The following is a 21,513-nucleotide window of genomic DNA, read 5'->3' as shown; positions in this document are numbered from 1 at the left end:
TTATCGTAGGAAGGCTTTCTCATGGTCTAATTATATTACGAAATTGGCTGTGGCCATAGGAACATCGTTTTATACCTTACAATCGGCCGAACAAAACTACTAAGGCACGCTGAGATTTAGCATCGTAAGTTAGCGTGTAAGTAACGTGTAAAAGGTTCGTTGTAAAACGAGATCGTTTTCGACATCGACACCCCTTGACTTCATTCGTCGATGAAGAAATATACTTTGAATAATAAACGTTCGTAAGGAAGATGAATAAGTGGATGGAAGGAAAAATAAAAAAAGAAAAGAAAAAAACAAAAAATTAGGCCAAGAATTTGCATGATTTCTTTTTTTCTTTTTTTTTTTTAATTTAATACTTCTTTTTGCGGACCGATCTCTTTTTTTTCTTATTCTTCTTCTTTTTTTTTTTTTTCTTTTATTATTACTCATAATTGTAATAAGAAAATATGTCTGCATAGACTTAGGAGAAAAGAGAGTAAGTTGCTGAAAAAAAAAAGAAAGAAAAGAAGAAGGAAGATAAAGAAAACGAATAATTACACGATCTTTTTTTTTTCTTTTTTTTTCTTCATGCACCAGATTACTCATCGGCAAGCCTTTGTTTTTCTTCTTGCAAAGTATCCGGAGATGGTGTTTCTTACGGCGTAATTCGATTTACGGGTACATTTCACAAGTGGTTCAAGTCAAGGTCTCTCTCACGTGATGCACGCGAACGTTAGATACTCTTTATTAACTCGCGACATTTCGTCAACGCCGATGAACGAGACGCTTTGTTTTTTCTTCTATAATTTTTAATTTTTTTAATTTTTTTTTTTTAAGATCTTATGTAAGCGAAATTTGATATAGCGTCGATTTCGAAAAGCCTTTGGTTAGAGTAAATGTAAATTAATGATTGTAATCAGAAATAATATAATAAGAAATCAGTAGAAAAATTAAATATAAATTGTCCCATTTAACCCTACTATCTTTAATACCATTCTTCTTATCGATGACACAAAAAAAAAGGGTATCAGATTAGTTAAGTAATTAATTTCGAAAGTAAGTTACTTAGTAAGTAATTTCGAAATCTTTTAATACTATATTTTATAATCTAAATAAATAATATTAATAAGTAATTGTTAACAATAATTTAGTATTATTTGATCAATAAGTAATGCTAAACTTTTTAATAAAATATCAATAAAAAAAAATTCTGTAAAAATACTAAAAATTCTGATATTTATTTATTAATTAAACAAACTCAATATTATGCTAATGATGTTTGTTTAAATGTTTTTTTTTTTTTTTTTTTTTTTTTATAAAAAATATGTTATTTAAATATAAAATATTTAAATATAAAATTAAATAAAAAATTTTATTATTTTATTTAAGTAGAGAATATTGTAAAATTTCTTATTAAATAACAAATTCAATGGTTCGTAATCAAACTGCGATATACAAAAGGAACGTACGTACACATATACATATATGTATACATATAAGTAATACGAATTACCGATTTCTCGGGAAGATAATAAGGAAAATGAACGAGAAAGGATCATTTTCTCTGCATGGCGTAAATAATAAAAAAAAAAAAAAAAGAAGAAAGAAAGAAAAAAGAAAAAAGAAAAGAAGAAAAAACAATAACAATAACAATAACGATTCGCAATTTATTATAACAAGGATGAAAAAGAAAGCACATCTCTCGACATCTTCCGGAATGTGAATCGATTGAAATCTACATTTTTTACGAACATAATCCTGTGAGAAATACATATACTAACAATTTTAATTGTAATTATGTGAGTTTTCTACGTTTCCGGGAATTTTAGTTTGTCAATAAATCAATTCGATGTCAAGTCTCTCAATTTATTTTGACAGAATCACTTTTACATTATTATTGTTATCATTATTATTATTATTAGTTTCTTTTTCTTTTTTTTCGTTTATTTTTTTCACGAAAATCGTTACGAAAAGCTTTGAACTAAGATTTAGTATATTATCGATGATTGATAGCCATGTTTCATGAAATAATTTATACATCGAATTAGAAGAGTGTTTCGTAGTAATAGTAACTCATCGTAAGATGTAAAGAACTCGGGTGATAGTAATAGACGAGGATCGATGGTATGATCATGCGAGAGAGAGAGAGAGAGAGAGAGAGAGAGAGAGAGAGAGAGAGAGAGAGTGTCTATGTAAGCTCGTTTATTATTCCTTATCGGATCGATTGGCATTATGGTGAAATTTTTATTAAAAGGAGATTCTGGAAGTCGAAATCATCTTACGTCATCTTTTCACTTGTCTTGATATATTTTTTCTTTTTACGACGCGTAAAACTTAATTGTGCTTTTTAAAATTTATTGAAATCGAGAAATATGGTTCTTCCTTGTTACGTCTTGATCGGTGATTTTTTTACTACTTTTCATTTTTTTTTTTTTTTTTTTTTTTTTCTACAAAATGTTTACTTGTGCGTACCATCATTCAGTTGTTTCCTTTTTTGATACGCGATTATCTCGTGAAATGTTATAATAAAAAAATATTACTTTTGTATAAAATCATTAAAAGTCTTTTTCACGAAGTCTTCGTATTTCTATTTGAGACATTATTTCGTGTCATCACGTTTTATTTCACTAACAATTACATTTAGAATTGCCTTTCACATAATCGGCTCTTTATCTGATTACTCCGGGATGTTAAGTAAATAAATAAAATAAAATAATTAAACCAAAAGCGTAAGAATAATCTTAGAGTCGTTTTGATATTATGACTTTCTAAACTGGAATCAAACATAGTTCTCCAATTTTCTGTTAATCCGTTAGAATTTGCTTAATACTGTTGACTTGTTTCCGTAAATGGTATTTTTTTCTTTTTTTGTCCCTTTTTGTTTCTTTTTTTTTCTTTTTTTTCCTTTTTTTTCCTTTTTTTTCTTTTTTTTTTTTCTTTTTTTTTTTTTATTAAACTCGAATGACATGACAAACAGAAAAAGAAAAAAAAAAGAAAAGAATAATGAAGATGTCTGTATTCCTTATTCGAGAAGATTTCACTTGCAAGTTTCTTTTTTCTCACGCAGAAAGTTCGTTAAACTCAACCGTGTTCCCATTTCAAATCCGTACACCCACGGTATCGAACTTTGACCTCGGCCAAGTCCTTTCACGGTCTTGTTACTCTTGAAAAGGAACGTTGAAGGATTTTTTTTTTTTTGTGAAAATTTACTTTGAGACTTTGAAGTAGTTAAAAAAAAATATTTATGCTTGTTTTAGTTGCATGGCTTTCGATGATTTATTATATATTGTTTCGACAAGAAATGTTGAATTTTATGGAATAGTATTTGATCTGTAAATATATTTGTTTATATCCATGTTATATACATGCATTTATATATATATTTATTATTTATTGCATTTATATATATATATATCAAATGTAATATTATTTATTTAAATAAAAAATAGATACTACGATTTTTGACATTGCTTATTGGCCAATCCAATATTATATTTAATAATTGTATATGTTTACGTATAATTTACGTAAAAAAATAAAGATAAGTTGCCCTTTGCATTTTTTATAATTTTTTTATTGAAAAAACCAAGCTTTTCATTTATGTAAATTAAAATTTATAGGAAACCTTCTGTACTTGACTTATTATTGTGATAAAAAAAGAATGACAATGTACTATTCTAATCAAAAGAAATTATACAAAACGATAACGAAAAGGTTTGAATTATATTAATAATATATCAGTATTTTATCTTTTAAGAAGTCTGAAGTAATCATTTTAACTCACTTATAGTTATCAATCTTTTTTGTCATTTAAATTTTAACGTAGTTCATTTTTAAAATTTTAGAAAAAAGATAAAAACCAGAGAGAGAGAGAGAGAGAGAGAGAGAGAGAGTAAAAATGAATATAAAAATAACTAAATTTTTTACATTTGAAAAGCGCTTGGCCTCTTTTATCTTTTTTATTTTTAATGTTTAATTTCCATTCATAAAGAGAAATATATTTGAAAATGAAAAAAGCCCCAAACTTTTTAATTGACCATATCAAAGTATTTCGAAAAAGAAAGATAAATAAGAGAACAGAACACTAAATGATTTCTAATCGATACGAATATACAAATGTGATATTAGTATGAATTAAAACACAAAAAAAAATTTCCTATAAATGATTCTAGTAGAATAACAAATTATTTCTAATGCGAATACATATACATATAAAATGATTAAAATATTTATTATAACATATTTAAAAAAAAAGAAAGGATGACATTACTCATTCTAAATAATTGCATTATAATATAATTATACAATCATCAGTCATATAAATTAGCAATGTATATGACTTAACACAATTCTAATTTTCAAGTTACATCATATCCATTTTTGTTTCCTATTTTATTTGCAATATGACCTTGAATAATAATTTTTTACTTCTCACTTTTTGGGCAAATTATAAAAGCATGATAGGATTAAATAAAGTAACATACTATATCAACAATCAGTCGAGGAAGAAACTTCAACGTGATATCTCTTTCTCTCTCTCCTTCTCTCTCTCTCTCTCTCTTTCTCTCTCTCTCTCTCTCTCTTTCTCTCTCTCTCTCTCTCTCTTACTCAGTGTCTACCTGTCTCTACCTATTTCTGTTCAACGTGATTAATTATTGAAAACTTTAAAAAAAAATGGAACATTGGATTGGTAAAATAGCTATAGTTACTGGTGCTTCCAGTGGAATAGGATTAGCAATAGCGAAAGCTCTTGTACAAAATGATGTTGTCGTGATAGGATTTGCACGAAGGAAAAGTAAAATGCAGGTATATTTTTCATTGACTTTTCTCTCTTTTTTTTTTTTGGTTTATTTTATTTTTTAAATTCATTTCGATTGTACAAATTAAGTTATACGTTATTTAGATGATAAATTTAATATATTCATAGTTTTATACAAGGTCATTACATTGTTTTCTCTAGAATTTTTATAATAATTATTAATATTTAGTAATTATTTCTATAAAATTGTAAATTAATCTATAAATTATATAGTATTAGAAGTAATATTATAGTATTATATACATATACGTATTATATATATGTATAATATATATATATATATATATATATTATAATTGATATAATATAACTATACCATATTATTTAAGATAATGTAGTATTAAGATATACTTATCAATTAATATAGCATTATAAATTTCTTATCAGAGCGAGATGCAGAATGTTAAGGGAAAAAATAAAGGAAAGTTCTATACATTCGAGTGTGATGTTTCCAAACCTGACAGTATTGAACAAGCATTTGAATGGGTCAAAAATAATTTTGAAACTGTTCCTATTTTGGTGAATAATGCTGGAGTCGTCATAAATTCTAAATTTATGGGTATAAATATAATAATGTGAATTAGTAATTATTTGGATAAACTTAATGAAACTTTTCTATAGATTCATCTAGATCTGATTGGAAAAGATTATTCGATGTGAATGTGTTAGGATATATCGATTGTACCAAACGTGCCGCTAAAATGATGCTAGATTCTAACATAGAAGGTTATATTATTAATATAAACAGGTAAGCTAATAAATTTTACTAAGTATTTTTTTTTTTTCTATCATTCTTATCTTCTATTGTATACAGATAAAAATAAGTGATAATGACTATCACTCGTAAATTTTTTATATGTGCTCGTATACTTTTTCTTTTACTACAGTATCGCAGGACAGGATATAATTTTTTTTCCGGGTTATACATTTAACTTTTACTCAGCGTCCAAATTTGCTTCCGTTGCTGCTACTGATATCACACAGAAGGAATTATATGGTAGTAAGATTCGAGTGACGGTAAATATAATGTCAATGTTGTATATTTAATAATAAATTGTCCCTCTATAATAAAATTTCGTTTCATGTTAATATCAATTGTTACTATAAAATAATGAAATAATATTTAAAAAATAAATATAACTTTAAACTTATATAGAATTATGGAGGATTAAAAATCATTAGAAAAAGTAACGAAATTATTGTATATATACATATATTAAAATTGTTCGTAATACTACAGAGTATCAGTCCAGGATTAGTATCTACGGAAATCTTCGATGCCAATAACTTTAACGTAGACACAATCAAGGATTTACCAATGTTGGAAGCTGATGATATCGCAAATGCTGTTATTTATGTAATTGGAACTCCGCAATGTGTTCATATTACTGAATTGATTATTAGACCTTTTGGAGAAGTTAAATATAAGTGTTAAACATGAAATAATATATAATATTTTAATTAAATATTATATTGTTATTATCTTCGCCAAAAGACGATAAAAATACAATTTTTTCAATGATACTAATTTCGACTAAAAATAATATCATTGAAAAGAAAAAAGATAATATTATTTACCTAATTGTATTATTTATAATAATAACTATTATCTAAAAAATTGTTTTAAGAATTGTTTTGCGACTGTTAATTCCCCTTTTTACCAATATCGGCGCTATAATCTGTTTCCAATGAGACGTTGGTAAGGTAGAGATCATTATTTAATTTATAAAGAATTCTTTAGTGTATTATAATTATTAATTTTAATTCAAAATATTTTCAATTATATAAATAACGTAAGAGACGATCGTTGATCAGAACATTTCTTAGGTAGAAAATTTCTCATGTAACGAGTTACGCAATCGTTGCAGTACGTCGCAACGTACTGCAACGTAATATCAGAAGAAAAAACATTAGAGAATATTTAGTAGAAGAGAAATAATTCGATGTTTTTCCGAATAGTTTTCATTCCTTAACCATTTTATGTAATAACGTGACGATATAAAGTTTTTATCTAAATTATAGAAAGTTAAGATGTGGTTATCTTATCTCTTCTTAAACTTATCTTGTTATCTCATGATCTTTATTGTCGATAATAACAAATATTTTTCTTAAGTATGTTTTATTTTCTGTCAAAAATAAGAAAAACAAAACAGAATGAAAATATACGTATCTATTGAAGAAAGATAAAATAAGAATATGTTTTTTAAAATTATCATAATATGAATGATATTTTATAAATAATTAAAAGAAAAAAGAGAAGTAAGAAGGAAAGATACCGGACTTCGTCAATATGAATCTTGATGAGTTTTCTTTGCACGTCTATTTCTGTACGTGTAAACCTTGGCCTAAGTCTAGTTTCAGTGACCTTGGTTGCAGTTTGCTTTACGTTCACCAGTTTGATCTTTGTCGAGTTTCTGAGCTTCATTTTGGAGAAGTTAAAAAGAATTATTTATGTTTGTTTTAACTGCATGACTTCTGATGATTTATTATACATATTTTTTTTTATTATTTTAATATGTTTCAATAACACCACGGATTTTATTTGTATAAATTATAATTTTTATTAGAAATAATTTTACATATACATTTTGATTGTATTACTCTCGAATCCAATTCAATATTATCTTTGATAATTATGTATTCTTATAAAGAATAAAAATGCAGATGATTTGTTTGTTTTATTTTTTTATTATTTTTCTTTTTGTCGAAAAATCTACGATTTTTATTTGTATAATCTATACTTTATTGAAAACTTTACAAGTTTATTTAGATTATTATTAAGGTAAAAATGAATCCACTAATTAAAGAAAATGATATAAATCGTTAAAAAGAAGTCTTGAATTATATTAATAGCTTATCAGATTTGTATCTTTCAAGGAGAAATAAATTTTATTATCATTCTTACACTCATTCATACTTATCAGTTTTATTTCATCATGGAAATTTTAAAATAGTTTATATTAAAGTTTTATAAAAATTAAAGAAAAACGCGATAGTAAGAGAGAAAGACAAAAAAGGTAGAGAAAAAAAAATAAAAATAAAAATAACAATATTTTATACATTCAGAAAATACACGACTCTTTTTTAAATATATAAATTCATAAAGTAATACGTATCTTAAAATGGAAAATGTCATAAGCTTTTCAAATGACCATCGCATCTCAAAAAAAAAGAAATTTTAAATAAAGAAACAGAAGAGTAAATTGTTTTTTAATCTAAATGTATATATATATATAAAATGATTATGCGTTTAAATAAAAAGTAATATAAGTTTATAAATAATTCCATTTTTTCTCCATTTTATTATAATTACTGTATAATACAATTACGTGATCTTAGCAATTTATTTGTTTACAAGTCGAAAAACGTAAATTTTTTTCTTACATTCTATGTTTTCTTCAATATTTGCGACGTAATCTGAAATAATGATTTGTCATTTCCCCTTCTAAATATCTAAGGTGCTATTGTATGAAAAAGAAGTATAATCTTCTATCTGTGATCAGTCGTGAAAGAAACTTCAACGAGATATCTAATCTTTTCTCTCTCTCTCTCTTTCTCTCTTCCTATTTAGGTACAATTGTAATTAATTATTAAAGTAAATTTGAATAAAAATGGAACGCTGGGCTGGTAAAATAGCTATAGTTACTGGGGCATCTAGTGGAATCGGATTAGCAATTGCAAAAGCTTTTGTACAAAATGGAATACTCACGATTGGATTTGCTAGAAGAAAAGAGAAAATGGAGGTAAACTTTATCAAAATTTATTGGATGGTCCTCATGTAGAATATTAAAAACAATTTTCGTCAAAATCTTTAAGAACGTGCCATTTAAAAATTTGTTCACTTTTGTTTGTTTACATGATATTCGCATTATTTTTACAAAATTATTTTATCATCCGTCAGAAATTAATCAATCTATCAGCAGAAATATTGTTCTATTAAACATAACATAATATTTTATGTTATATATTGTTCTAATAAACATAACATAAATATTGTTCTATTAAAAGATGAAGTATAAATACAATTCTTTTTTGTTAAATATGAATTCGATTAGACTCATATTTTATATTTTTAGAAAGAAGCAGATTCAAATTATATTGTTTCTTTTAATATAAGAAAAAATCGATTTTAGAATTAATATAATTAGAGGCTTCGATGAGAACAATTTGTAATACTTTATATGGATTATTAAATTTTTATTATTAAACGAAACATTAAGAACAAATTTTTTATTAGACCGAGATGCAGAATGTTAAGGGAAAAGGTAAAGGAAAATTCTATGCATGCGAGTGTGACATCACCAAACCCGAAAGTATCGAACAAGCGTTTCAATGGGTGAAGAATAATTTTGAAACTGTTCATATTTTGGTGAATAATGCTGGAATCCTCATAAGTTCCAAATTTATGGGTATGAGTATAATAAAATGGATTTTTAATTACTTGGATAAAATTAATGAAATTTTTTTATAGATTCATCTAGATCTGATTGGAAAAGATTATTCGATATCAATGTGTTAGGATTTATCGATTGTACCAAACGTGCCGCTAGAATGATGTTAGATTCTGACGTGGAAAGTTATATTATTAACATGAACAGGTTTGCTAATAAATTTTACTAAGTATTTTTTTTTTTCGTATTATTCTTATCATCGATTGTATAAAGATAAAAATATATGATAATGACTATCACTCATAAATTTTTTTATATACATGTATCAACAGTATACAATTTTTTTGTTGAAGTATCGCTGGACACAATGTAATTGGATCCAAGGAATTTAGTGTTAACTTTTATTCAGCGTCCAAATTTGCTTCCGTTGCTGCTACTGAGATCATGCAAAAGGAATTGCATGGTAGTAAGATTCGAGTGACGGTAAATATAATGTCAATCTTATATCTTTATCAATAAGTTAACCCTCTATAATCGAATTTAGTTTCATGTTTAAAAAAGAATTATATCATGTTAACTTATATACTATAATTACTATAGTATATTATATTATTAAGTAATTAAGATTGTATTAATATCATATAGTATATACTATATTAATATATTTATATATAATTTATTATAGTGTATATATATGTACTAATTATATATATATATATATATATATATATATATAATTATATATAAATATATAAATATATATTATAATATATAAATATATAAATATAATATAATATAATATATAAATATAATAAATATATTATAAATATATAAATATATAAATATATACATATATAATATAAATTTAAACAATATAAATGACTTTGAACTTATATAGAATTCTAGAGGGTTAAAAATCTTTAAAAAGAATGGTGAAATTACTGTTTATTTAAAATTGTTTTTAATACTACAGAGTATCAGTCCAGGATATGTATCTACAGAAATCTTCGAGGTCAGTAAGTTTAACGTAAACCTCCTTAAGGATATGCCAGCGTTAGAACCTGATGATATCGCAAATGCTGTTATTTATGTAATTGGAACTCCACAACGCGTTCATATTACTGAATTGATAATTAGACCTTTTGGAGAAGTTAAATATTAGTGTTAAACATGAAATAATATATAATATTCTAACTAAGCATTATATTGCTTCTATCTTCGTGAAAATAAATACAATAAAAGTATTTTTTTTTTTTAATAATGTAAAAATTTACAAAAATTTACATTATAAGCGAAAATAAAAATCATATTATTTATATTAATGGTAATGTTACTAATCTTATTACTTACAATAAAAAATTGTAATAGAAATTAAGACTGTTGGCGATCTGTTCCATTGTTTACCAATGCTGGCCCAGCTATTAATTTTCAACGAAACCTTGGTGAGATAGAGAACATTATTAAAATTGGAGAGAATTTTTGAGCAATTATACATTAGAATTATTAATTTCATTTTCGAATATTTTCGATTATATAGATAACGTAAAAAACAATTATTGTTGAGAAAATTTCTTAGCATACTATGTCAACGAATTTTTACATTTAAACATATTATGCAATAGAGTTTTTGGAATGTTTAATTAAACTAAAAAATTAGAGATAGTAGAAAGATTTAAAAAGTTGACCTTTTCTGGTCATCATTGATAAAAAAAAGTTTCTTTACGCGTGTTTAATTATCTGCGAGATAAGAGAAAGAATACAAAATGTATTTATATGTGGTTATTTAAACAAGATAAAAAAAGAACGTGCTCTTTCAAATTATTACGATATCAAGAGTAAAATTGATATTGACGCACACGTGCGGCGTCCCTCCAAATTGTTCACAGAACTTTTTCTAAGGATCATATATCATAATTAGAAATATCTGCCCTTAGGAACTTGTTGTATACTCGCTAAGAAAATGCATAGATAAAGAACACATTGTCACCTTTATCTGAGCTTAGGCATTTTTAATCAAGTATCTAGTTTTCAATAAAATATCGAACCGGGCAACAAATAAATAGTGAAAGTAGATGCCTAAGTGGGACGAGCCAATGATTGTTTGGCGCTTAAGCTTGAAGTAGCCATTGACACCTTTTAATCTATACGATCATTAGAATAATAAGGCACACATGTGAATGTTTCAACATTCCAACGAATTATCCTGATCCCTTCCCCTCTGACCAATAGGCATTTATTCCTTTCCTTTCTCTGCTCAGATCATATTTCAACTCCATTCTTTTTATTTCCTTTCGTAATTTCATTAGAATCTTCGTGGATAATTCTAAAGATGTCAAAAAATCAGTCAAACTATGTCCTTCAGACTTACGACATTTAGATTTTCGAGTCTAATTAAACATTACTTGCTATCACTTCTTCAGAAATAGCCAGTACAACTAACTACACATCATTACACAAAATATATAAACAATTGTATCTTATTTCATCAAATAAACTATGATAGCTTCAATTCGCGCAATATTTATTATCGCGCATTTATCTTGTGAGCCTTACGGAATCCTTTAAAACAACGCGTGTTCTTTCATTAATTTGCGGGAGCGGTATTTTACTGCGGCTTTCAACGATATTCTAGCCTAATGGCACCGCCTTTATTCATCACTACCAGTGGATCTATAGATCTGACGACAAGGAAGAGATGGGGGAAATTCTCCGTGCAAGTCAATTATCATCGCTAATCTGATGCAAGACGCATATCTAGAAACGCAAATTATCACGACGCAATAATTGGTAAGAAGAAGAAAAAGTAGTAAAGGAAGATTTCGACTTTTGTCAAGGTAAAGATTATTTCCACGTCTATTTCTATCTGCGTTAATCTTGACATTAATATATGGCAGCTTTGTGTACTCTTATTCGTTCTTATCTAAGTTCGAGGGCTTCATCAGTTCGTTCACACTTCGTTTTGATGCCTCCAACAGATCTTGCTTGTACAATTTCAGCGGCTGTTCATGCGTCGATCATTCTCTTTTACGAGAAAAAAAAATAAACGTTTGGAAAAATTTTAATTTTGCTATTTTTTTGTGTATATATATATATACACACAAAATATGTATATATATATATATATATATATATATATATATATATAACAATAGAAGACTATAAATTTGTGAATATAGTAACAATGGTTATATTTATATATAAAATGTATCATTTTATAGGAAAATAATTGTAGGTATCTAATTGTTACATGTATAATATAATTACAATATAGATGGTGTAGAAATAACTTAATTTATACATAATTGTTGTCATACAATTATGTGGTATATAACTGTTATATGTAAATGTCATATATGATTATAAACAAGGATGGCAATAACTTTGATCATTATGAATAAGTGATAATTTTTGTGTACTCCTAAACAACATGCAAAAATCAATTCGGTTTTTTGAAATGTAATAATAGTAGATTTGATCAATGCACGTTGACCTTTTTTTATAAGAAAGTATTAATTTATATATATCGAAAAATAATTACTTTACAAAATATTTCATAGTTGTGTTCTTATTACGAAAGAAAAGTTTTTTTGGGATTCTAATCTTTTTATTTTATACATTGGCGACTAATAATAGATCATCTATTCCTTATTTCAAATAATTAAAATAAAATCGATACAATTATTATAAAAATTTTAATTATTTCATTATCATTAGGACCTTGTTGCAAAAGAAATCGAGATATTTGCGTTTTTAAAATTATTAACATATACCGATGTTATATTTAAATGAAAAATTTACATAAAAAAATTTTAATAAAGAATAAATTACATTTAGAAATAGTGTTTTTTTCTTTTCCAAGTCTCTACAAGATTTCATTTCAAAGATTTCGAAATATTTTCATTTATACTTAATAACAAACGAAAATCTGTAAGAACATGAATCTTACGATATAAATATTATAATTTAATATATTCTTCGATTAATATTGTGATATTGTGTTGATTAATATTGTATAAAATAAAATGTCAAATGCAAAAAATATTCTACAATTATTTAAATGAATTCTTATTATATAAGAGAATACATGATATTACAATAATATTTATCATTTTCATGGTAGTAATGATGTATAGATTGTAACCGATTATATAACATACGTGCAACAAATTAAAGTTGGAATTCTAAATGAGAGGAAACGAATAAAAAATATCGAATAGCTAAGATCATTTAAAAAGAAAAATTGCGATCGTGACTAGCACTTTTTCTGGAATCGGATTGGCCATTGCGAAAGTTTTTGTATTAAATAACTGTGTGGTTGTACGATTTGCACGAAGAAATAATGATTGTAAACGAAAAATTCGATAGATAATAAGAGTGTGTTTATCAGTCATTTGATTAAAATTTATTGAATGGTCCGCGTAAAATATTGAAAACTATTTTCATAGAAATTCTTATAAACTATGGATTTTTTATTAGATAGATATATAGAAAATTAAGGGAAAAGATGCCGGAAAGTTTTATTGTGAAAAATTTCGAACGTCACCAAGATCAAAAATATCGAATAACCTTTCCAATGGGTCAAGAATAATTTTGAAATAGTCTATATTCTCGTGAATAATGCTGCGGTCGACATAGATACTAAATTTATGGTTATGAATATAATAATATGGATTTGTAATTATTTGGATAAAATTAATGAAATTTTTCGATAGATTCATCCAGATCTGATCGGCAAAGATTATTCAACATCAATGTGTTAGCATATATCGATTAGCATCCAAACGTCCCGTTAGAATAATGTTAGATTCTAACATTGTTAATGAATGAGATTTGATAATGAATTTTATCAAATATTTCTTTTCTCATATTATTATTATCATCATCGTTCGTTTATAGATTAAAATATGTTAGCAAATAAAATTAGATTGCTTTCGATTTAGAAAATTGATATGAATTAATAATTAATTAAAAATCGAATTACTTTTTTATCGAAGAATAATAGGTTGTAGAATATTATTTTTATATTATCAATAGTCGTCGTATCTACAATTTACATGGAATTTAAATTATATCTCGAACTCAAAGCTTGAAGGATGAAGAAAGAATTTTCTTAATAATTAATTATTAAGTTCTATTAATAATTAATTCACAATTCTTTATAAAAAAATTTACGAAGAACTTCTTAAGAACTAAGTACATTGTATTTAATGTTTTTTAATGTATAAATTTCTATTCTTAAATTGAAAAATATCTTCAAATTAATAAATAACTGTGGAAATTTTCTAATGGCCTTGAAACTTCGAAATACAAAAATTCTAAATGAATGAATAAAAGAATAAATGATTTCTAATCAATAACAATAAAAAGAGAGGTAACATGACTATGCATTTAAAAGAAGAAGATGAACATTTTATAAGCGATCGCATATTTTATTTCTTTCATAATTTATTTATTTCATCATCATAATATCATAATTAAGCGATATTAGCAATGTATACGAATACAAATAAAAGGATTGCAATTTTCTAGTTACATCATATCCTTCTTTATTTCTTTTTCATCTTCAACGTAATCTCGGATAATGATTCTTTGTATCTGTTTTTTCGAGAAAATCATTCAAGAATGATTGTATGATTAAATAAAGTGACATACAAGAACTGCGATTAGTCGAGAAAGAAACTTCAACGAGACATCATTCCTATCTCTATCTCTCTCTTTTTTTTCTATTTAATAAAAATAGTTATTGAAAACGTAAACAATAATGGAACGTTGGGCTGGTAAAATAGCTATAGTTACTGGTGCATCTAGTGGAATGGGATTAGCAATAGCAAAAGCTCTTGTACAAAATGATGTAGTCGTGATCGGATTTGCTAGAAGAAAAGAGAAAATGCAGGTAAACTTTATCAAAATTTATTGGATGTTTCTCCTGTAGAGTATTAAAAACAATTTTCGTCAAAATCTTTAAGAACATGCCATTTAAAAATTTGTTCACTTTTTTCGGTTTACATGAAATTTGCATTATTTTTACAAAATAATTTTATCGTCCGTCAGAAATTATTAAACTAGCAAACATATATATTGTTGTATTAAAAAACAAAGTATAAATATGATTCTTTCACGCTAAACATGAAATCAAATTAATTCATATTTTACGTTTTTAGAAAACAGACGATCGTAATTATATTGTATATTTTAATATAAGAAAAAATCGATTATAATATTGATATAATTAAATATTTCAATAAAAACTGTATGTAAAACTTTATATGAATCATTACATTTATATTATTAAATGAGACATTAAGAACAAATCTTTGATTAGAGCGAAATGCAGAATGTTAAGGGAAAAGGTAAAGGAAAGTTCTATGCTTGTGAGTGTGATGTTACCAAGCCCGAAAGTATCGAACAAGCATTCGAATGGGTCAAGAATAATTTTGGAACAATCCATATTCTGGTGAACAATGCTGGGGTCTCCTCAGATGCCAAATTTATGGGTATGAATATAATAACACGGATTAGTAATTAGTTTAATAATATTGACGAGACTTTTCAACAGATTCATCTAGACCTGATTGGAAAAAATTATTCGATATAAATGTGTTGGGTTTAATTGATTGTAGTAAACGTGCCGCTAGAATGATGTTAGATTCTAACGTGGAATGTTACATTGTTAATATGAACAGGTTTGCTAATAAATTTTATTAAATATTTTTTTCTTCGTATTGTTGTTATCATCAATTGTTTATAAATCACAATAATTGCCAATAAGAATAATTCGTAAATTTTTATATTTGTATATATTTATATTATATACCTTTTTTATTGTAGTGTCTTAGGACACAACGTTGATCTTCCGGGTTTTACACTTAACTTTTACCCATCGTCCAAATCCGCTTCTGTTGCTGCTACTGAGATCATACAAAAGGAATTACATGGCAGCAAAATTCGAGTGACGGTAAATATAATGGCAATATTAGATATTTAATAAGACATTAACTTTCTATAATCAAATTTTGTTTCATATTCAAAAAGAATTATATATGGTGAGCTTATGGGCTAACGATATTATATTATATTAATAAATATTAGAGTATATTAATATATGTATCTAATATAGTATACTATGTACATATATTATTTATATGTGTATTATATTAATATACATATAAGTATATTATTATTATATTTATATAATAAATATTATTATTAGTATATTATATTGAATTAATAAATATAATTAATAGTTGGCAAATATTAATTTTGTTTTAAAACTGATACAAGATTTAAGAAATACAGATAACTTCAAAGTCTCACATTAATGTAGAAGGTTCAAAATCTTTCGAAAAAAATAATGAAATATAAAATTATTATTTCTTAAAAATCGTTTTTATTACTACAGAGTATCAGTCCAGGATTAGTATCTACGAATATAATGCAGGCCAATAACTTCAACATAAAGGAGTCGTATAAGTCTTTGTATGCATTGGAACCTAATGATGTCGCAAATGCCATTATTTACGTAATTGGAACCCCACAACGCGTCCACATTACAGAATTGATTATTAGACCATTCGGAGAAGTTAAATATGCGGTGTAAATATATAATTAGATTATGTATAATATTCAAGATAAATATTATATTGTTATTATCTTTGTCAAAACACAATAAAGTATAATTTTTTTAGAAATTGACTAAAAATTATATCATATGAGAAAATGGAGACTATATTTTTTCCTTAATTTTAATGTTAATAATGTAAATAATTGTATAATTATATATAATTTATTCATGTATATATACACATATACGAACTTTTTAAATGGCCTTAATAAGTATTACGAAAAAAGATGTTTTATATAGAGGAACAGTAAAGTAAACGATTTCTGATCGATTTAAGTACAGACACATGTAACATTAGTAACTATTACAGAACAAGGAAGTTTTCTTCAAACGAGAGGATAGAATAACTATGATTTCGAATTTATAAGAATGCACAATTATATAATATTATTACGTATTACAGAAAAAAGAAGTTATTTCTAAACGATTCAAATAAAAAAATAAATTATTTTTAATCAATCTGAATATATGTAATATATCTATTTATTTAAAATAAGATCATTTTATAAGGAATGTTTTTCCACTTCATAATTATTGCATTATCATATCATAATTATATGATGTTATCTGTGTGTGTATCTATAATCATAAGTATCTCGATTTTACAATTACATAACTTCTTTTTTTATCTCATTTTTAATCACTAATCCAACCTTGAATAGTAGTTCTTTGCTCCCCACTCTTCGAGTAATCAATTACACAGTGAATGTATGAGTAAATAAAGTAACATACTAGAACTGCTATCACTCCAAGAAGAAACTTCAACGTGATAACTCTGTCTCTCCTCATCACCTGACGCTCTTCCTTTTTCTGTTGAATGCGATTGGATATTGAAAACAAAAATGGAACGCTGGGCTGGTAAAGTAGCTATAGTTACTGGTGCATCTAGTGGCATAGGATTAGGAATAGTGAAAGCTTTTGTACAAAATGGAATATTCACGATTGGATTTGCTAGAAGAAAAGAGAAAATGGAGGTAAACTTTACCAAAATTGATTGGATGGTCCTCTTGTAGAATATTAAAAACAATTTTCGTCTTAGGAACTGTCTATTTAAAATTTGGTTCACTTTTATCTATTTAGATGAAATTTGCATTTATTTTTGCAAAATTATTTTATCATCTATCAGTAATTATTAATACAGGAAACATAAATATTGTTGTATTAAAAAACGAAATATAAATATGATTCTTTCACAATAAACATAAAATCAAATTAATTCATATTTAAAATTTTTAGAAAACAGACGATCGTAATTATATTGTATATTTTAATATAAGAAAAAATCGATTATAATATTGATATAATTAAATATTTCAATAAAAACTGTATGTAAAACTTTATATGAATCATTATATTTATATTATTAAACGAAACATTAAGAAGAAATCTTTGATTAGAGCGAAATGCAGAATGTCAAGGGGAAAGGTAAAGGAAAGTTCTATGCTTGCGAGTGTGATGTTACCAAGCCCGAAAGTATCGAACAAGCATTCGAATGGGTCAAGAATAATTTTGGAACAGTACATATTCTGGTGAACAATGCTGGGGTCTCCTCAAATGTCAAATTTATGAGTATGTATATAATAATATGGATTTTTAATTACTTGAATAAAATTAATGAAATTTTCCCATAGATTCATCACGACCTGATTGGCAAAGATTATTCGATGTCAATGTGTTGGGATTAATTGATTGTACTAAACGTGCCGCTAGAATGATGCTAGATTCTAACATAGAAGGTTATATTATTAATATAAACAGGTAAGCTAATAAATTTTACTAAGTATTTTTTTTTCTATCATTCTTATCTTCGATTGTATACAGATAAAAATAATTGATAATGAAAATAATTAAATGTAAAAAAACGTAAATTATTATATATACACATATCTGTAGTATATATTTTTTTATTACAGTATCGCAGGACACTATCTAAATGTTTTCCCAAATTGTAGTCTTAACTTTTACCCAGCATCTAAATTCGCTTCCGTTGCTGCTACTGAGATCACACAAAAGGAATTGCATGGTAGTAAGATTCGAGTGACGGTAAATATAATGTCAATGTTGTATATTTAATATTAAATTGTCCCTCTATAATAAAATTTCGTTTCATGTTAATATCAATTGTTACTATAAAATAATGAAATAATATTTAAAAAATAAATATAACTTTACACTTATATAGAATTATAGAGGATTAAAAATCATTAGAAAAAGTAACGAAATTATTGTATATATACATATATTAAAATTGTTCGTAATACTACAGAGTATCAGTCCAGGATTAGTATCTACGGAAATCTTCGATGCCAATAACTTTAATGCCAATAACTTCAACGTAGACACAATCAAGGATTTACCAATATTGGAAGCTGATGATATCGCAAATGCTGTTATTTATTTAATTGGAACTCCACAACGCGTTCATATTACTGAATTGATAATTAGACCTTTTGGAGAAGTTAAATATTAGTGTTAAACATGAAATAATATATAATATTTTAACTAAGCATTATATTGCTTCTATCTTAGTGAAAATAAGTACAATAAAAGTATTTTTTTTTTAATAATATAAAAATTAACAAAAATTTACATTATAAGCGAAAATAAAAATCATATTGTTTATATTAATAGTAATGTTATTTATCTTATTACTTACAATAAAAAATTGTAATAGATATTAAGACTGTTGGCGATCTGTTCCATTGTTTACTAATGTTGGCCCAGCTATTAATTTTCAACGAAACCTTGGTGAGATAGAGAGCATTATTAAAATTGGAGAGAATTTTTGAGCAATTATACATTAGAATTATTAATTTCATTTTCGAATGTTGTCGATTATATAGATAATGTAAAAAACAATTATTGTTGAGAATATTTCTTTGCATACTATATCAACGAATTACATAGTTGTTACATTTAAACATATTATGCAATAGAGTTTTAGAATTTTCAATTAAACTAAAAAATTAGAGGTAGTAGAAAGATTGAAAAAGTTGACCTTTTCTGGTCATGTTTAATATAAAAATGTTTCTTTACGCGTGTTTAATTATCTGCGGGATAAGCTTTGTGTACTCTTATTCGATTTTATCAAAGTTCAAGGACTTCATCAGTTCGTTCACCCTTCGTTTTGATGCCTCCAACAGATCTTGCTTGTACAATTTCAGCGGTTGTTCATGCGTCGATCATTCTCTTTTACGAGAAAAAAAATAAACGTTTGGAAAAATTTTAATTTTGCTATTTTTTTGTGTATATATATATACACACAAAATATGTATATATATATATATATATATATATATATATATATAACAATAGAAGACTATAAATTTGTGAATATAGTAACAATGGTTATATTTATATATAAAATGTATCATTTTATAGGAAAATAATTGTAGGTATCTAATTGTTACATGTATAATATAATTACAATATAGATGGTGTAGAAATAACTTAATTTATACATAATTGTTGTCATACAATTATGTGGTATATAACTGTTATGTGTAAATATCATATATGATTATAAACAAGGACGGCAATAACTTTGATCATTATGAATAAGTGATAATTTTTGTGTACTCCTAAACAACATGCAAAAATCAATTCGGTTTTTTGAAATGTAATAATAGTAGATTTGATCAATGCACGTTGACCTTTTTTTATAAGAAAGTATTAATTTATATATATCGAAAAATAATTACTTTACAAAATATTTCATAGTTGTGTTCTTATTACGAAAGAAAAGTTTTTTTGGGATTCTAATCTTTTTATTTTATACATTGGTGACTAATAATAGATCATCTATTCCTTATTTCAAATAATTAAAATAAAATCAATACAATTATTATAAAAATTTTAATTATTTCATTATCATTAGGATCTTGTTGCAAAAGAAATCGAAATATTTGCATTTTTAAAATTATTAACATATACCGATGTTATTACAATATTTAAATGAAAAATTTACATAAAAAAATTTTAATAAAGAAATTATATTTAGAAATAGTTTTCCCTCCTGTCTAGGTACTTTGTCCCCGCCCCTTTGGTAGTTAGTCCCGCCCTGGGCAACTTTGACCCCACCTCCTGGGTACTTTGACCACGTCTCCTGGGTACTTTGACCACGTCTCCTGGGCACTTTGACCACGTCTCCTGGACACTTTGACCACGTCTCCTGGGTACTTTGACCACGTCCTCCCAAGAAGTTAGCCCGGCCCTGTGGGTACTTTGACCACGCCCTCTTGGTAGTTATCCCCACCCCCTGGGTACTTTGGCCCTGCGCAGACAGGCACGTCTCAGTTACTTCTTCCAACTGCGCAGATATCTACTGCGCATATAATCCTTGCGCATACAAGACAGTCATCCGCTGCATAAATAGACCTCTGTCCTTATAGGTCAGCCACCCCTAGGTAGTTAGCCACGCTCCCTAGGTGGTTTAGCCCCTCCTCTTTTATATTATCCCCGCCTCCTGTGTAGTTAACCCTTCCCTTCTCTATATTTGTTCCGCACCGCTTGCCCATTTACTTGCCCCCGTAGCCATTTACTTACTTTTCATTTGCTTCAATTGGAGGCTAGATGTGTGCTGCGATCAATGAACAAGGCAAGCATTCGTCATCTCTAATATTTGATAATCTATTATATAGGAACGATACTATTTAATTTACACTTCAAGAAAACGAATTATTCCACATTTTACAATATAT

The 21,513-nt window shown here is 26.1% G+C and overlaps 4 protein-coding genes across 5 annotated transcripts; all 4 read left to right on the top strand.

The window, feature by feature from the left end:
- Positions 1–4,523: 4,523 nt before the first annotated feature.
- LOC146872940 (farnesol dehydrogenase-like) lies at positions 4,524–6,292 on the top strand. Its single transcript, XM_035864463.2, has 5 exons — positions 4,524–4,788; positions 5,189–5,360; positions 5,423–5,549; positions 5,689–5,818; positions 6,042–6,292. Exons 1-5 carry the CDS (start codon positions 4,657–4,659, stop codon positions 6,234–6,236), a joined length of 756 nt encoding a protein of 251 aa, XP_035720356.2. The 5' UTR covers positions 4,524–4,656; the 3' UTR covers positions 6,237–6,292.
- A 1,997-nt stretch (positions 6,293–8,289) lies between these two features.
- Positions 8,290–10,508, top strand: LOC118440835 (farnesol dehydrogenase-like). Its single transcript, XM_035864464.2, has 5 exons — positions 8,290–8,544; positions 9,039–9,210; positions 9,273–9,399; positions 9,546–9,675; positions 10,166–10,508. Exons 1-5 carry the CDS (start codon positions 8,413–8,415, stop codon positions 10,352–10,354), a joined length of 750 nt encoding a protein of 249 aa, XP_035720357.2. The 5' UTR covers positions 8,290–8,412; the 3' UTR covers positions 10,355–10,508.
- Positions 10,509–14,837: 4,329 nt separating this feature from the next.
- Positions 14,838–16,879, top strand: LOC118440833 (farnesol dehydrogenase-like). The gene is made up of 5 exons (XM_035864461.2): positions 14,838–15,085; positions 15,515–15,686; positions 15,749–15,875; positions 16,021–16,147; positions 16,592–16,879. Exons 1-5 carry the CDS (start codon positions 14,954–14,956, stop codon positions 16,787–16,789), a joined length of 756 nt encoding a protein of 251 aa, XP_035720354.2. The 5' UTR covers positions 14,838–14,953; the 3' UTR covers positions 16,790–16,879.
- Positions 16,880–17,542: 663 nt separating this feature from the next.
- Positions 17,543–19,441, top strand: LOC118440832 (farnesol dehydrogenase-like). 2 transcript variants are annotated; one of them, XM_085657596.1, is made up of 5 exons: positions 17,543–17,671; positions 18,211–18,382; positions 18,445–18,571; positions 18,727–18,856; positions 19,080–19,441. In XM_085657596.1, the coding sequence occupies exons 2-5, from the start codon at positions 18,217–18,219 to the stop codon at positions 19,281–19,283; spliced, it is 627 nt and encodes a 208-aa protein (XP_085513722.1). In that variant the 5' UTR covers positions 17,543–17,671; positions 18,211–18,216; the 3' UTR covers positions 19,284–19,441. The 2 variants fall into 2 exon arrangements, with proteins under 2 accessions (XP_085513722.1, XP_035720353.2); XM_035864460.2 differs by having other exon boundaries at positions 17,544–17,787.
- Positions 19,442–21,513: the final 2,072 nt, after the last annotated feature.

The sequence above is a fragment of the Vespa mandarinia genome, chromosome 6, assembly GCF_050613455.1.
Source record: "Vespa mandarinia isolate Hongniang chromosome 6, ASM5061345v1, whole genome shotgun sequence".
NCBI lineage: Eukaryota > Metazoa > Arthropoda > Insecta > Hymenoptera > Vespidae > Vespa > Vespa mandarinia.
Note: the sequence above shows the minus strand (reverse complement) of the source record. Positions and strands in the feature narration are given on the sequence as shown.

Coding starts and splice junctions, on each gene's coding strand:
- LOC118440833 (XM_035864461.2), top strand. CDS start 14,954: ATGGAACGTTGGGCTGGTAAAATAGCTATAGTTACTGGTGCATCTAGT. Junction 15,086..15,514: donor GAAGAAAAGAGAAAATGCAG/GTAAACTTTATC, acceptor ATCTTTGATTAG/AGCGAAATGCAGAATGTTAA. Junction 15,687..15,748: donor CTCAGATGCCAAATTTATGG/GTATGAATATAA, acceptor ACTTTTCAACAG/ATTCATCTAGACCTGATTGG.
- LOC118440835 (XM_035864464.2), top strand. CDS start 8,413: ATGGAACGCTGGGCTGGTAAAATAGCTATAGTTACTGGGGCATCTAGT. Junction 8,545..9,038: donor GAAGAAAAGAGAAAATGGAG/GTAAACTTTATC, acceptor ATTTTTTATTAG/ACCGAGATGCAGAATGTTAA. Junction 9,400..9,545: donor TATATTATTAACATGAACAG/GTTTGCTAATAA, acceptor TTTTTGTTGAAG/TATCGCTGGACACAATGTAA.
- LOC146872940 (XM_035864463.2), top strand. CDS start 4,657: ATGGAACATTGGATTGGTAAAATAGCTATAGTTACTGGTGCTTCCAGT. Junction 4,789..5,188: donor GAAGGAAAAGTAAAATGCAG/GTATATTTTTCA, acceptor ATTTCTTATCAG/AGCGAGATGCAGAATGTTAA. Junction 5,361..5,422: donor CATAAATTCTAAATTTATGG/GTATAAATATAA, acceptor ACTTTTCTATAG/ATTCATCTAGATCTGATTGG.
- LOC118440832 (XM_035864460.2), top strand. CDS start 17,656: ATGGAACGCTGGGCTGGTAAAGTAGCTATAGTTACTGGTGCATCTAGT. Junction 18,572..18,726: donor TATATTATTAATATAAACAG/GTAAGCTAATAA, acceptor TTTTTATTACAG/TATCGCAGGACACTATCTAA. Junction 18,857..19,079: donor GTAGTAAGATTCGAGTGACG/GTAAATATAATG, acceptor GTAATACTACAG/AGTATCAGTCCAGGATTAGT.